The sequence below is a fragment of the Amblyomma americanum genome, chromosome 8 (assembly GCF_052857255.1).
Source record: "Amblyomma americanum isolate KBUSLIRL-KWMA chromosome 8, ASM5285725v1, whole genome shotgun sequence".
NCBI lineage: Eukaryota > Metazoa > Arthropoda > Arachnida > Ixodida > Ixodidae > Amblyomma > Amblyomma americanum.
This window is the reverse complement of record NC_135504.1, coordinates 37,395,032-37,408,810: the sequence shown is the minus strand read 5'-3', so window position 1 is coordinate 37,408,810 and position 13,779 is coordinate 37,395,032. Positions and strand designations below refer to the sequence as shown.

The following is a 13,779-nucleotide window of genomic DNA, read 5'->3' as shown; positions in this document are numbered from 1 at the left end:
AAATGGCGCAGTATCTGTCTCATATATCGTCGGACACCTGAACCGCGCCGTAAGGGAAGGGTAAGAGAGGGAGTGAGAGGAAGGAAGAAGGAGGTGCCGTAGTGGAGGGCTCCGGAATAATTTCGACCACCTGGGGATCTTTAAACGTGCACTGACATCGCACAGCACACGGGCGCCTTAGCGTTTTTCCTCCATAAAATGTCGACCCGCGCATTCGCCGATAGTCCAATCCCAGCTCCGCGCGGCTTATTTTTTTTTTCCTTTTTAGAACCCGCCTCGCCGCTCCGACGCAAGTGTGTGCTCCCCGGACCCTTGCTTGCATTTGTGTTGTTCTTCCAGCACTCCAAAACGGGTCGCTCGCCACGGGCTTACAGGTGTTAGCGCGATGGAGCCGCCTCATAAGGCCTTACTGCATCTTCAGCATTTTCGCAGCATTTTTTTTTTGGGGGGGGGGGGGGGGGGGCAATTTTATTAACAGAGGCCTTCGGATGAACCGGGCATTTCTTCCGGTCCCTTGAACTCCGAATGAATGAGGTTTAATAGTCACCATGCTATTTTTTTGTTGCCAGTCTTGTCACTTTATGGATATTCTTTTGCATGACCTCATTATAGTTTGGATACTGTTATGCTGTCTAATCAAGTAGTATACATTTCTGTGCACATCATGTTTTTTTTTATATGGTACTGAGGCGGTCTAGTTTATTTTAGTTGCAAAGACCATACACTATTTTGAAAAAAAAAAAATAAGGGCAACAACGTTTGCTTGCTCATCGTTTTCTGAATATTTTTTTTTTGCACTGAACAGATATTCGAAGCCATTTTTTCTTCATATTCGTATTCGATTCGTATTCGAAAATTGTAATATTCGCACACCCCTAGAAAGGACCCTTCTTTAACATTGACTGTCCGGCGGGGCTAGACTAGAAGAGTTAATGATTCATGGCGGTTTAACGTCCCAAAGCGACTCGGGCTATGAAGGACGCCGTAGTGAAGGGCTCCGGAAATTTCGACCACCTGGGGTTCTTTAACGTGCACTGTCATCGCACAGTACACGGGCCTCTGGAATTTCGCCTCCATCGAACCCGCGTCTTACGGGTCAGCAACCGAGCACCATAACCACTGAGCCACCGCGCGGCGGCTGCTAGACTAGAAAGGAAACTGGTTTTTGATTAAAGGAAATGGCACAGTAATAAATTTGTCTCACATATGCCGGTGGACACCCGAACCACGCCGTAAGGAAAGGGATAAATGCGGGAGTGAAAGAAGAAAGGAAGAAAGAGGTGTCGTAGTGGAGGGCTCCGGAATAATTTAGTCCAGCTGGGGATCTTTAACGTGCACTGACATCGCACAGCACACGGGCGCCTTTTTGCGTTTCGCCTCCATCGAAACGCTGCCGCCACGCCCTGGTTCGAACCCGGGAACTCCGGCTCAGTGGCCGAGCACCTTCACCACTGAGCCACCGCGGCGGGTACACGACTAGCAAGCGCACCGAATTTTCGCACACACGGGCCCTGTTGCGCTTGAAATGCAGGTGGAGAAGACGACGTGGCCACATTTATGCCCAGGCAAAACCTCATTGCCGCGTAGTCAACATCCAGTGACTTTGAAAAGTTATCTCAAACTCGTGAATGGGCTGAAAGGTCGACCTGCATGCCGCGGTGGCTCAGTGGTTAGGGCGCTCGACTGCTGATCCGGAGTTCCCGGGTTCGAACCCGACCGCGGCGGCTGCGTTTTTATGGAGGAAAAACGCTAAGGCGCCCGTGTGCTGTGCGATGTCAGTGCACGTTAAAGATATGGGCCGTATTACGCAACTGTCACAAATTCTGTCAAAAGTTACTGACAGTGACGTCAAAATGAGGAAACGATTAGAGGTCACCGCTTGACGCAACGAGGAATCAGCCAATTACAGCAGGGCGGCGCCCCGAGAGCGTTTATTTGCACGGCGAGGGGCCGTCTGCTAAATTTTTGTAAAAAGACTTAATACGCAGCGATCAAAATAACTAATATTTTATTTTGCCACAACATTGTGTTTAAAGTTAGAAAATATTAAGCAAAATAAAAAGCGTTCAAAGATATACTTTTAAATTTGCTTGTGGGTAACTTTTGCTGCCGCGAGGATGCGCTGACGGCGGTAAAACGTCAAGCCGCATTGCACGAAAGCAGCCGATTCCACGCAGTGTTACTGTTTTTCTACGCGGCGTATGAAATCAAGCTACTGTGCGGTTGGCCTAAGTCTGCAGAAAAAATTAGAACGAGTGCAGTGAAGGCTAAGTGCCTATATACCGAGCGAACTATATACGCCTCATTTGCGCTCTTCAAGGCACACCGAAAAAGGCTCTCAACAAAGTTGCGGTATATGCCTGGGATTTTAAAAGAACCCCGATCCGCGAACAACCTGCTGCAAGAATTTTCAAACGTGCTTGTTAGAAGCTGAGTTACGTTGTAGCTAAAATTTGAATTTCAACGTTTCCGCGCTTTTCCCTCTCTTTATTTTAGCGCGCTCGAAGGTCAGCGCTCCTCCGCCGTCCCCATGCACGTACTCGGCCTCACCGCCGTCTGCCGACGTGCGCGGGAACTCCCCGGGAAAGGGGCAGCCAATAGCCATCTCTTAACCGACATACGCAGGAGCGTGAAACGGAGGAGGGCGCGAGTACGAAAATGCCGCCGGAAAGGGCTCGCCAACTTTCGCGCGTGACTGTGGGTTCTCTGCTGCGTGTAGAAGTGTATACTGTTTATCTCATGTGTCCATGACGAGAGAATAGAGCGACTGAGCGTGCTTATGTAATCTCCTCTGAAGGTGTTTCAGGGCCCCTGTAACGTGCGCAGAAGCGACATAACCTTCACGCAATGCGGGCGCGATGTCACCACCGCGTCCCCCGTGATAATATGCGCCGGGTGAGTGTTGGTGAGTGGCACCTGAGGGCAACCCCCCTTTGCCAAAAGTAACCTAGCGGCAGGTTTTCGCTTCTCAACCGTATAACGCATGCAGCCATAACGCCGCTGCCCCTAAAAACCGAAAAGAGTAAAAACCCGAGGACAAGGTCTCCCCTTACTTTGCAACAGATCCAGAGCTTAAGGGCTGCCGTAAGTGCATCGCTACGCGCCTAACAAACAAACCACCTGTGCCCGGTTACTTTTGGCAGACTGTAGTACATGCATGTTACTGGCGGTTTATAGATTGCGCCAGGTGATGCTGTGGCGCACTCACACTGAGCAACCAGGGCGGAGCACGACTCACGTCTTGTCGGGCCAGTGGGCGACCACGTCCAGCAGCGTGGCGGAGGCCGGGAACTGCGCCATGACCCTCTCGCCGGACTCGAGCTGCAGGCAGATGTCCACGTTGGCCGCGGCGGGGCGCCGGTGTCCGCCCGAAGAGCGCAGCTCCAGCTCGGCATTGTTGGGCAGGTTGCTGAACGACACCGGCAGGCTCTGGGAGAGCAGGCGCTCGCGGTGGCTGCGGCGACAGCGGTCGGGAACACAGCCTTGTTATTAACACAGCGCTCAGATGTCGGAGAGGGGGCTAAAGAAGGGCAAATATAATAATAATAATAATAATAATAATAATAATAATTGTTTTTTTTTTTCGGGGAAAGGAAATGGCGCAGTATCTGTCTCGCATGTCGGCGGACACCTGAACCGCGCCGTAAGGGAAGGGATAGAGGAGAAGTGAAAGAAGAAAGGAATAAAGAGGTGCCGTAGTGGAGGGCTCCGGAATAACTTCGACCACCTGGGGATCTTTAACGTGCACTGACATCGCAAAGCACACGGGCGCCTTAGCGTTTTGCCTCCATAAAAACGCAGCCGCCGCGGTCGGGTTCGAACCCCAGCGGCTGCGTTTTTATGGAGGCAAAACGCTAAGGCGCCAAGCTACAATTGGGCGTCTAGAACCGTGTCGGTCACACGTGTCGAGCCGCCTTACAGCTGCAGCAGTATAACACCATGACTACCGAGTGGGGGATCATCATCATCAGCCTGACTACACCCACTGCAGGGCAATGGCCTCTCCCCATGTCTCTCCAATTAACCCTGTCCTCAAATGCCAACACCATCACATTCGATGACGTTCCACGTCACACTCGCAGTAATACAGGACGTACTGCGTCCACCGCAATAAACGAGGGTGGCGCTGGTGAACACTCTCAAGGTTAAGTTACACGCAAACATAAATACCCCCGAAAGCAGATGATCGGACAGCCGCCGCCGTATAGCTCAGTTGGCACAGCACCGGACGCGAAATTCGGAGGCGTGGGTTCGGATCCCACCGGCGGCGTGTGGTTGGTTTTTCTTCTGCTTTATAATTATTTATCTTTCAAATAACTCTTACTCTCCCACTGATGAATACCACATATTAAAGAAAAAAATCCCATCGTTCCCAATCACCTCAAGGGAGAAGTGTCCCGAGGGACGACATACGTGAAGCGATGAGAGCCCGGTGTGACCGCGTGTCGAAATTAAGCAACGTGCGCCTTCAAGTCGGTCGCCCAAACAGTTCCTCATATTCAGTCCCCTTCGAAACTATACAGCAGTCGTCAATAACTCGTGAGTCGGTGTACCTAAACTACGCGCGAAAATTGAACCGCACATGCATGCCTCCAGTCCATCGACTCGCTGTCCAAAGTGCATGAAACGTGGCTCTGGTTTAAAAAAAAAAACTTATTTTCATCCAGGGCAAAACAACACTTCAAACCACTTCAGATTGAATAGCAGTAAAAATTCTACTCAGGTCTAGGCTGCATGTGTGGGGTTCTGGCCGGGCGCAGGCGGCAATAAAACTTTTTTTTTTTTGCTGACCGCGTTCCATAAAATTTGGTCTGCGTGTGTATATATCTTTACAGACTTCAAAATGGCACGATAAAAATTCCTTTTGAAGGTGCCGGAGAATAGCGGTACGTGTGAATAAGACAGGCGCGGACAATCATAAAAACTGCCACCAGTACTTTCATTGTGTACTGTAGTGACAGCGATACAGTCAGCACATCCCCGGAAGCGGCCGCACCTCGGGGCCAATATTGCTTTTTGCAGCTATTGACGGTCCTAAACTTAAAATCAGCACAAAGCTTCGCCGGAACTCGTGCAATGTTGCTTGCGGGCCAGCTCCGAAGGCCCACCCGGATAACATTATCTCTGGTGCACACGGAAATGTAAGACATGAACTTTGGGAGACTAATGCGCAGATCAGACCCTGAGACTCAGCTTACCCTTACAAAAATGGTCTATAGAAGTATACAGATTTCTTATAAACTCTACTGCTTTCCTATAGACATTTATTTTTGTCTACTCATAGTCTATAGACTGCCTATAGACAAAAGTCTAATAAAAGTGTATGTCTATAAATCTACAGATTGTCTATAGGTTGTCATAGGATTAGTATTGCCTAGAGACTGTTCTCTGGAGTTTGTCAATGGAGAATCTATAGACGTTATAAACAGAAGTTTGTGAAGAGTCTATAGACTGTCTAAAGAAATTTTTGCAAGGGATAGAATCATCCGACTGGCCGAACACGTCGCCCGGGTCCACGGATCCCAGGCCGTCGTCTATAGGCGGTTGGGCTTACTCAAGCCCACCATATATATCCGTCGGAGAATAAAGTTATACACTACTAGCGGCCACATCGCGGGCGCCGGACTTTCGACTTCGAGATCCAATCATCGAGAGCGGACTCATGTCGAAGCGGACCGGAAGTATGCGTTCCAATTATGCTAAATTCGAACTAACGCGGAGCCCTTGTAGGTCGCTTGATGACGACGCGTGAACAAGCCGTCAGATCGAATAAACCAAAAGCTCGAGATAAGAGCGCTGAAGTTAAGTAGCAACGCCGACTCCTCCTGCGACTCGTATATTACCTCATTTCTCTGGTAATCGATCCAAAAACAAAACAAAAGACGTTGTGAGCCATGGCGCAACGAAACTGCTGACACGCTAAACGGGAAAAATAGGAGAGAGATAAACCTGGGCGAAAAGGAGGGGCGAGTGCAACTGTAACTGCTGCAAATGAATACACACGAAGGCACGTGTAAGTACATGCGCGATAACGGACAATAGAAAGGGTAGATAGACCGCCGGGGGGGCCAAGGGCGGCGGTATTTAAATGCGCCGACTGGAGCATAAAGGTCAAGGACCACACAGGGCACGTATACAATAAGCAACCCGTGCACTCCTCCCATATATGTCCTCTTCTTCAGCCGCACCTCGGCTGGCACGTGCCGAATGCATGCTGATAGCGTACCAAGTGCTGGCGTTGCTTGTATAGGCACGAAATAACCGTGCAAGCGGCGTCATCTACCGGATTTCAGCTGAGTGGCGCGTGACAGGCACGGCGGGTTGTTGATTTCTTTTTTACTAGTTTTATTTAATGGACGATAGGAGAGAGGTGGAACAAAAGATGTCACACCCCTTTTTCTTTTTCGTTCTATTACCGAGACACTACACAAGGGCGAATTTCCTCTGGGGCGTAATTAGAGAGTAATAAATGAAGTGAGCGAAAGCAACCTCGATCACAAACTAGAGTGTTATTGAGTGTTAGCCAACTAGGGTGTTTTAGAGTGTTAGCCAACTAGGGTGTTTTAGAGTGTTAGCCAACTAGGGTGTTTTAGAGTGTTAGCCAACTAGGGTGTTTTAGAGTGTTAGCCAACTAGGGTGTAATCGGAGAGCGCTGGGTACCTGGCAGCTTTCACAATGTGTTTCGTGTGAAAATGTGGTCAGTGGCTCGGCAGCAGGAGGTATACAATCATAGGGTGTACGTGGGGGGTGGGGGGGGGGGGGGATTGGTGGGACGATCAGTATACAGCTCCTCCACACACTTCTGAGGCTCGACAGGGCAGAACGGGTCGGCGAAAAAGCAGGAAACTATTTTTTCTCGCATATTTGCTACCAATTCCACCGGTACTTAACTGAAATTTCCAGTTCCGCGTCGGTTGACAGCCGCACATTAGCGCGTCCTCCCTTATAAAAATGGTGTATAGACAGTCTATAGACTTCTTATAGGCTACTGCTTTCCTATAGATAATTCTTTTTGTCTATTCACAGTCTACAGACTGCAGTCTATAGACAAAAGTCTACTAAAAGTGTATGGCCATAAACCTATAGACTCTCTACACACTGTCTACAAGATTTACACTGCCTGTAGACTGTTCCCTAGGGTTCGTCTATAGAGTCTATAGACTTTATAGACAGAAGTCTTTGGGCAATCTATAGACTGTCTAATGGCGATAAAAAAAAGTCGCTACACACACTGCCCGGTGGTGCTGTCTTTTCGTCCGTCCTGCCCGTTACTACAGCTCCTAGCGCAGTTTGCACGTACTACGTTACTGTCAAAGCACCAACCCACTATTAACAACCACGCGGTTTCAGAATATACGCCTTAAAGGAACACTGCGGAGAACTCCATTCAATGACATCTTTTTTTAAAATAAAAATCGATTATCCGGCTGTGCCTGGGTACGTTGCCGTTTGTCCGACACCGGCCCCAAAAGACGCATTTATGGCTGAGAAATTTTAATTTAAATATTTTCCCGACACAACGCAGGCGATCCTCTTCACGATTAGCACGGCGGACATTGGCCGCATTAAGAGTTGCAAACGCTGTCGCTACTTTTGCTCTTTTTTTTTTCAATCGGTAAGCAATTGAGGACACAAGGTGCAGAAAAAGCGGTGGAGAATAGTGAAGCCCCATACTCAGTTTCATGCATCACGTGCAACGCTGTGAAAGGTAAGGAAGTAGTCCGCATGAAAAAACAATGGTAGGCATGTTACTCCGCGCTTTTGTGGCCGACAGGTCTAAGGCATGACAAAGCGAGAGCGTGTCATCAACAGTAAGAGCGCATTTAATCAATCAAGCTCATGACAAATGTATCATGTAATAAGCCTGCAGGCACATCATTTACTATGTTTCGCTCGCCACAAGGAGCGCACTACTTTTTGGTCGCAGATGCAGGCAGCGCAAACAAGAGAGCTACAGCTTTGGCAGCAATGCACCTGATGTAATACCTTCGGTTTGTTTTGGTCTCAAAGCAGATCAGGTTATGAGGGACGCCGTAGTGAAGGGCTCCGGAAATTTCGACCACCTGACGTTCATTAACGTGCACTGACATCGCACAGTACACGGGCCTCTAGAATTTCGCCTCAATCGAAATTCGACAGCCGTGGCCGCGATCGAACCCGCGCCTCTCGGGCCAGCAGCCGAGCGCCATAACCACTCAGCCACCGCGGCGGCCATGATGTAATGCCTTCAATAAATGAAACCAATAAATGAAAGGAATCAATAAATTAAATTAAATGCATGAAACAGAGAATAGGTGAAGGCCTAGGAGTGAAGCCCTAAAGCCCTGCCCTCCGGATTGTGAGCAAACTGCCCGTCATGGCAGGTGTCCGTTAAATTAATGATTGGTCACGAGAGTTTGCCCGAGAAGAGTTAAGTAGCCCGAGTCGCACAAGCCCCACCGTTGGCAGCTCCTGCCATCGCAGGGAAGTGGTGCCTCGCTTAACCGCTGTACCACTGCCCCAGGAGTGGTATACGAGGACTCCCACCGATCTACGATTGTAAGTCGAGAATGGAAGATGTCGACAAGAACGAAGACGCCAAGAACAAAAATAAAAGAAATAAAATAATAAATCGGTGCGTGGTCAATGAGCGTATAGTTCGTAACGGTTACCGCTCACGCATTTCCATCGTGTCACCCAAGCGAGCGCCAAAGACTTCGTTCTTTTTTTTTATTTCAAGGGACACTGAAAGCAGAAGTTGGCCTGCATCCATAGACCACCGCGTTCCAATGACAAAGAGATTACTTTCACTGAAAAAGGAGCAGTTCATATATAATCTAAAGAAAAAAACGGCCAGTATATATCGCCGTCACCGGCCGCTTCACAAGCAAAACAGCGATAACTTCAATGGTGTCTTTTTTTTTTTCGTGTACATGGATCTCTAATGCTGCAGCCCCACCGCCATTCACTTCCAAACGGCGACAACCGCGGGGTCCTTTTCATTCTCACCGTTCATTCTTTCACCCCTGCTACAGTCGAAATTCGTTATAACGAAACGGTTTATAACGAAATAATGCATATAACGAAGGCATGACGATTTCCCCTTGGAAGCTGGGTCAACACGGGCTATAACGAATCTACGGTTATAACGAAGTAATCGCCGCGGGCCCCTTAAAGGTGCGCTAAAGAGGAATCTGAACTCGTCTTTTTACCGCAGGAACTCTGCACGTTCCGGGCATTCTTAGAAACTTCGAATTATTGTACTGAGCGGCCGATTGCCCTAATTAAATCGAAATAAACGTCCCGGCTCCCGCTTTTTAACTCAACGCGGTAGGTAGGAGGAGTCAACCAACGCGTCGGCCAGTCCCGTGGCGGCTTGCCGCTCTGCCAGCGGCGGAGTGATACGTAAATCAAAGAGTCCCCGTGTATTCCTATTTCCGTGGGCCTAACTTGCGGCTATATTGTCTGTGACTGAAAATGTCTATTTACTGAAACCTAAAAAAAAAACAAAATGAAAGCGAAAGTCAAGCCGCCACTGGACTGGCTCGAAGGCACTCCATGCTTTGGTTGACTCCGCCTACCTACCGCGTTGAGTTCAAAAAAAAAAAAAAGGCGGGAGCCGAGACGTTTAATCCGATTTAAGGCAATCGGCCGCACAGGACACTAATTCGAAGTTTCTAAGAATGCCCGGAACGTGTAGATAGAGTTCCCGCGGTAAAACGGCGAGTTCGGATTCCTCTTTGGTGCACCTTTAAACCTCGTTGTAACGAGCTTCAACTGTATTAAGCTCTCACTCTTCACCAATTAGCCGCCGCGGTGGCTGAGTGGTTATGGCGCTCGGCTGCCGGCCCGAAAGACGCTGGTTCGATCCCGGCCGCGGCGGTCGAATTTCGATGGAGGCGAAATTCTAGAGGCCCGTGTGCTGTGCGATGTCAGTGCACGTTAAAGAACCCCAGGTGGTCGAAATTTCCGGAGCCCTTCACTACGGCGTCCCTCATAGCCCGAGTCGCTTTGGGACGTTAAACCCCCATAAACCATAAACCATCTTCACCAATTATCTCGGCAATAGGCGCATCTTACGCTGCCTAACTAACGTAAGCAAAGCCGTACAAAAAGCCAGACAGTCGATCTTTGCTGAGAACAATAGCTGGATGAGGTTGTCACCTCAGTGATTTGGTTAACCATATGAACGACTTCTATGAGCCATCGCGCCAACTGGTGTACCGTACCTATAGTCACGATCTAACCAGCACCCGCTGAACGCGCTGCTTCGAGCGCACTAATGAAAGTTCTGGTTCAGCCGGTCGGTCGCGAAACAACTCGCTGTCGTTGATGACCAGCTTGTGGCCGCTTGCACATATGCCACTACGCATGCGCAGTAGACCCTAGTGTTAAGCGGGGCATGAGTGCACGCAATTGCGTCTCCGCTGTGATGAAGTTGCCGAAGGACGAGTACTTCGGAGTGAGAAAGGAGGCAATAACGATGACGATGAGCAGGCGGTATATATTGACCACAAGACTGCTTTGAATAAGGAAACAATCATTCACGTGCATTCATACAAGCAAACACACATGGCTAAAGAAAAGAAAAAGCTCTTCCACTGAAATGCGCAGATGAAAAATTTCGTACTGGCGTGGGGATCGAACCCGAGACCACCGCCTGTCTGCCGTAGTCCCTTCGAGGAGCACTCAGAACGAATAAGGCTGGATTCCAACGACAAAGAGAATAACTTAATGGAGCCACTGAGCCAGGAAAGAGCGAAAAACCGAGCAAATGTGCCGCCACCCCCAGCCGATTCCACAATCGCATGCGGTGAAGTCACGTGAAAGGTGTTGTTGTTGAATAGAACACACAAAAAAAACAAGCATAGCGCGACTGAATGTCAAAATTCAACTTCTCCATCGCTACCACTAGTGCATTTTCACCGCACAGCGAAGGCGAAAAGAAAATCGAAACGTGCAAAAATTAAACGAAGCAATTAAACAGCGACATTCGACGCCGTCACCAACGCCACGAGTCTGCATAAGCAATGAAAGCTTGGTTCGCTGTCGCGCCAAGCGTGAACGGAGTCACGAAAGGCCCCGCTACCAATCTCACAAAAACAGACACAGACGGCGTTGGCTCCAGTGTTCCTTTAAAATTCCGAGGTGCACTTCAGTCTCCTTACGTGCGGAAATGCGAAAGTTGCGAGCGGTCCGCAACCTGCGCCATCTGCTGAATCAGCGCCGTACAATGCGATGCGGTTTTTAGTGGATGCCACATGATGGCGCTACGACTGCACGCCAAACACGGAGGAAATTTACCGGAAACGGAGGGAATTTGGTACTCGCTTGATTGGAACATATGTAATTGACATGCTCATAATTACTCGTGTAGGCCTCAGTACATATTTCGAAGATACTTTATTTTTTTTAAGAACTGTGCATTTCCTAGACGCGCCTTTATTCAGCTTCAAACGTTGAAGTGTCATGGCGAAGTGGCCGCGTCCCCGTCTCGCGCTCCGGCGGCCCGGTTTCGATTCCCGCCTAGACACCTATTTTATTATTTTTATTCTAATATCGCATGACCTGCATGACTCCTGACGTCATATGACGTCACAGGGGACCAGCTTCTGGTGACACATTTTGCGGACACTTTCGGCGTTCACATAGCCGTCTAATGCTTTCGCATAATTAATAAAGAACGTTAGGGTTATCAGGCACAGCGCAACGTATACGCAGGAAGGAGTAGCCTTTACATTGAAGGTAATACAAAAGTAATACAAAAAAATACAAATAAACGGGGGCTTCCAGGAGGAAGTATACCAAAACGCTCAGTATATGATAGTCCCGAAAATGGCGCCACGCGATACGCTACAGTGATGGGATCACGAATAGCTGACACGTCAACACCCGCGTTTTGCAGTAAGTGTACTAATAATGCGAAAGAAACAATTGTTTCCTTTTGCTCTTTCCGCGCTGTTGAGCGATCGAAGTTCAACGCGCAACGGTGACAGCGTTGCATGCTGGGATGAAACGCGCCTCCTCCTCCTCCTCTTCCTCGGCCCCCTCACTTCCTGCGTCAATTCGCAGGTCGAAATCAGTTTAATTAAGCCACGTTCGCATGGTGCCGACGTGTGCAACCTGAAAGCGAAGCGGGGCGCGGCGCAATAAAAGCACTTGTGAGGATGGGCATCCGTAAATGCGTCAGCCCCCGATGAGACATCCCAACGCTCATCAGCAGCGGCTGACGAATTGACGCGTTGCAACTATCGGGATCAAATGCCACGCGGACAAAAAAGCAAGAGTGAGGAGGTTTTAGTACCGGGCGACCACACACCTGTGTCGTTCGTTAATCATTGCAGCAGTAACCTCCTGCGTATCATATATGATACGCAGGAGTGGGTTTTACAAAGTAGATTCAACATGTGACGACGCGCTTTTCAGTGTGAGCAAACAACGAAAGGGCTTGAGACTAAACAGCGAGTGCTCGAAAGGCGAATACAAATTTGTTGACAAAACTAAAAGAACACAAGAATAAATGTACAGTGTGCAGCATTTTAGCACAAACAGTAAAAATCGGCGGCCGGCCCGTACTCTGAACTTCCGCCCGCACCGATTGGTTGGAGCCGCTCGTGCAGCGGAGTTGGCGCCTGCTGACCCGCCTTTCCTGCATCGCCACTGGCCATACTGCATCACTACAGTTATGGCGGGAAAAGTGAATGTTACAAAACTTGCGCTAGAACACTTACATGTTTACCTTAAATGGCATTCAAAATCTCTAAAAAGGCATCTGTGTTTGATTTTCTCTCTTCCTCAGGCGTAGTGAATAAGAAAAACTGCATCTGCACCTTTATCCCTTCCCTTACGGCGCGGTTCAGGTGTCCAACGATATATGAGAGATACTGCGCCATTTCCTTTAACCAAAAAACCAATTATTATTATTATTAGCTTCAGAACTATAACATGTAATCCTTCATCAGGGAGAGCCCCATGCATTAAGTTCTTACCACGGAGACTGCCTCTACCCGCGTTTTCTGGAGGCGTACGCTAAGTGGGCCTGTAAAGGTGGGCGTGGCTCTCAAACTGGGCGCGTTCTCTTGCTTGAAAATAGAACAAACAAAAAACCGCAAACGCCGCCCCTGCTCGATCCCCTGCACCGCCTTTAACGACCAAGTGATTTGGGACACGTAGGTCCCTGGGTCCCCGCACGACCCCACTGCACTATGAGTTCACGGAGTTCCATGACGTCGGTGCACTCGAACGGCGTAGCCGTGACGTTACTGCGCGTCCGCTAGATGCGACACATTGACGCATGGTTTGTTGCAGGGCTAGTTGGTTTGTCTCATTCCTCAAGTAATCACGGAAACAACAACAAAAATCAAAAATACGAGAACCGCGCACGCAAGCACTCTCGGCGCAGTGTGTGTGGCCTCGTCTTAATGCCTTCGTCTGCAAGCGATGCGGATTCCGTGAAGGCAATGACGCAGTCTCGTCAAATCACTCCCAAAGTAACTGCGCAGAGCAAAAGCTTGAAGGGAGTGAATCGAACAGGCGGTGACTCAGAGCTCAAGGTTAAATAAAAAAAGAAAATAGAAGATGAAATATACATATTCCCCACGAGGGTGCGCTCACGCAAAAACAAAAAAAAACAATAAAAAAATGCCTGGGGTTTAACGGAGCTTGAACCTAGTTATACGAGCGAAAGCCCTATTAAGCATGGTCTCCACTGTCTCAAATGTCAAGGTCAAGTACCCAATGGTCATACTCATATGACCCAGTGGACCCGCCGCGGTGGCTCAGTGGTTGGGGCGCTCGTCT

General features: G+C 49.0%; 2 protein-coding genes across 4 annotated transcripts in view; one reads left to right on the top strand and one right to left on the bottom strand.

The window, feature by feature from the left end:
• Positions 1-13,779, top strand: part of LOC144101385 (ribosomal L1 domain-containing protein 1-like) — a 486,157-nt gene that overhangs the window by 420,525 nt on the left and 51,853 nt on the right. The window lies entirely within an intron of this gene.
• Positions 1-13,779, bottom strand: part of LOC144101381 (tether containing UBX domain for GLUT4) — a 66,786-nt gene that overhangs the window by 25,110 nt on the left and 27,897 nt on the right. For both annotated transcript variants that reach the window (XM_077634514.1, XM_077634515.1), the window contains exon 3: positions 3,239-3,454. In XM_077634514.1, the coding sequence (XP_077490640.1) occupies positions 3,239-3,454 (216 nt within the window). The remainder of the gene's footprint in view (positions 1-3,238; positions 3,455-13,779) is intronic.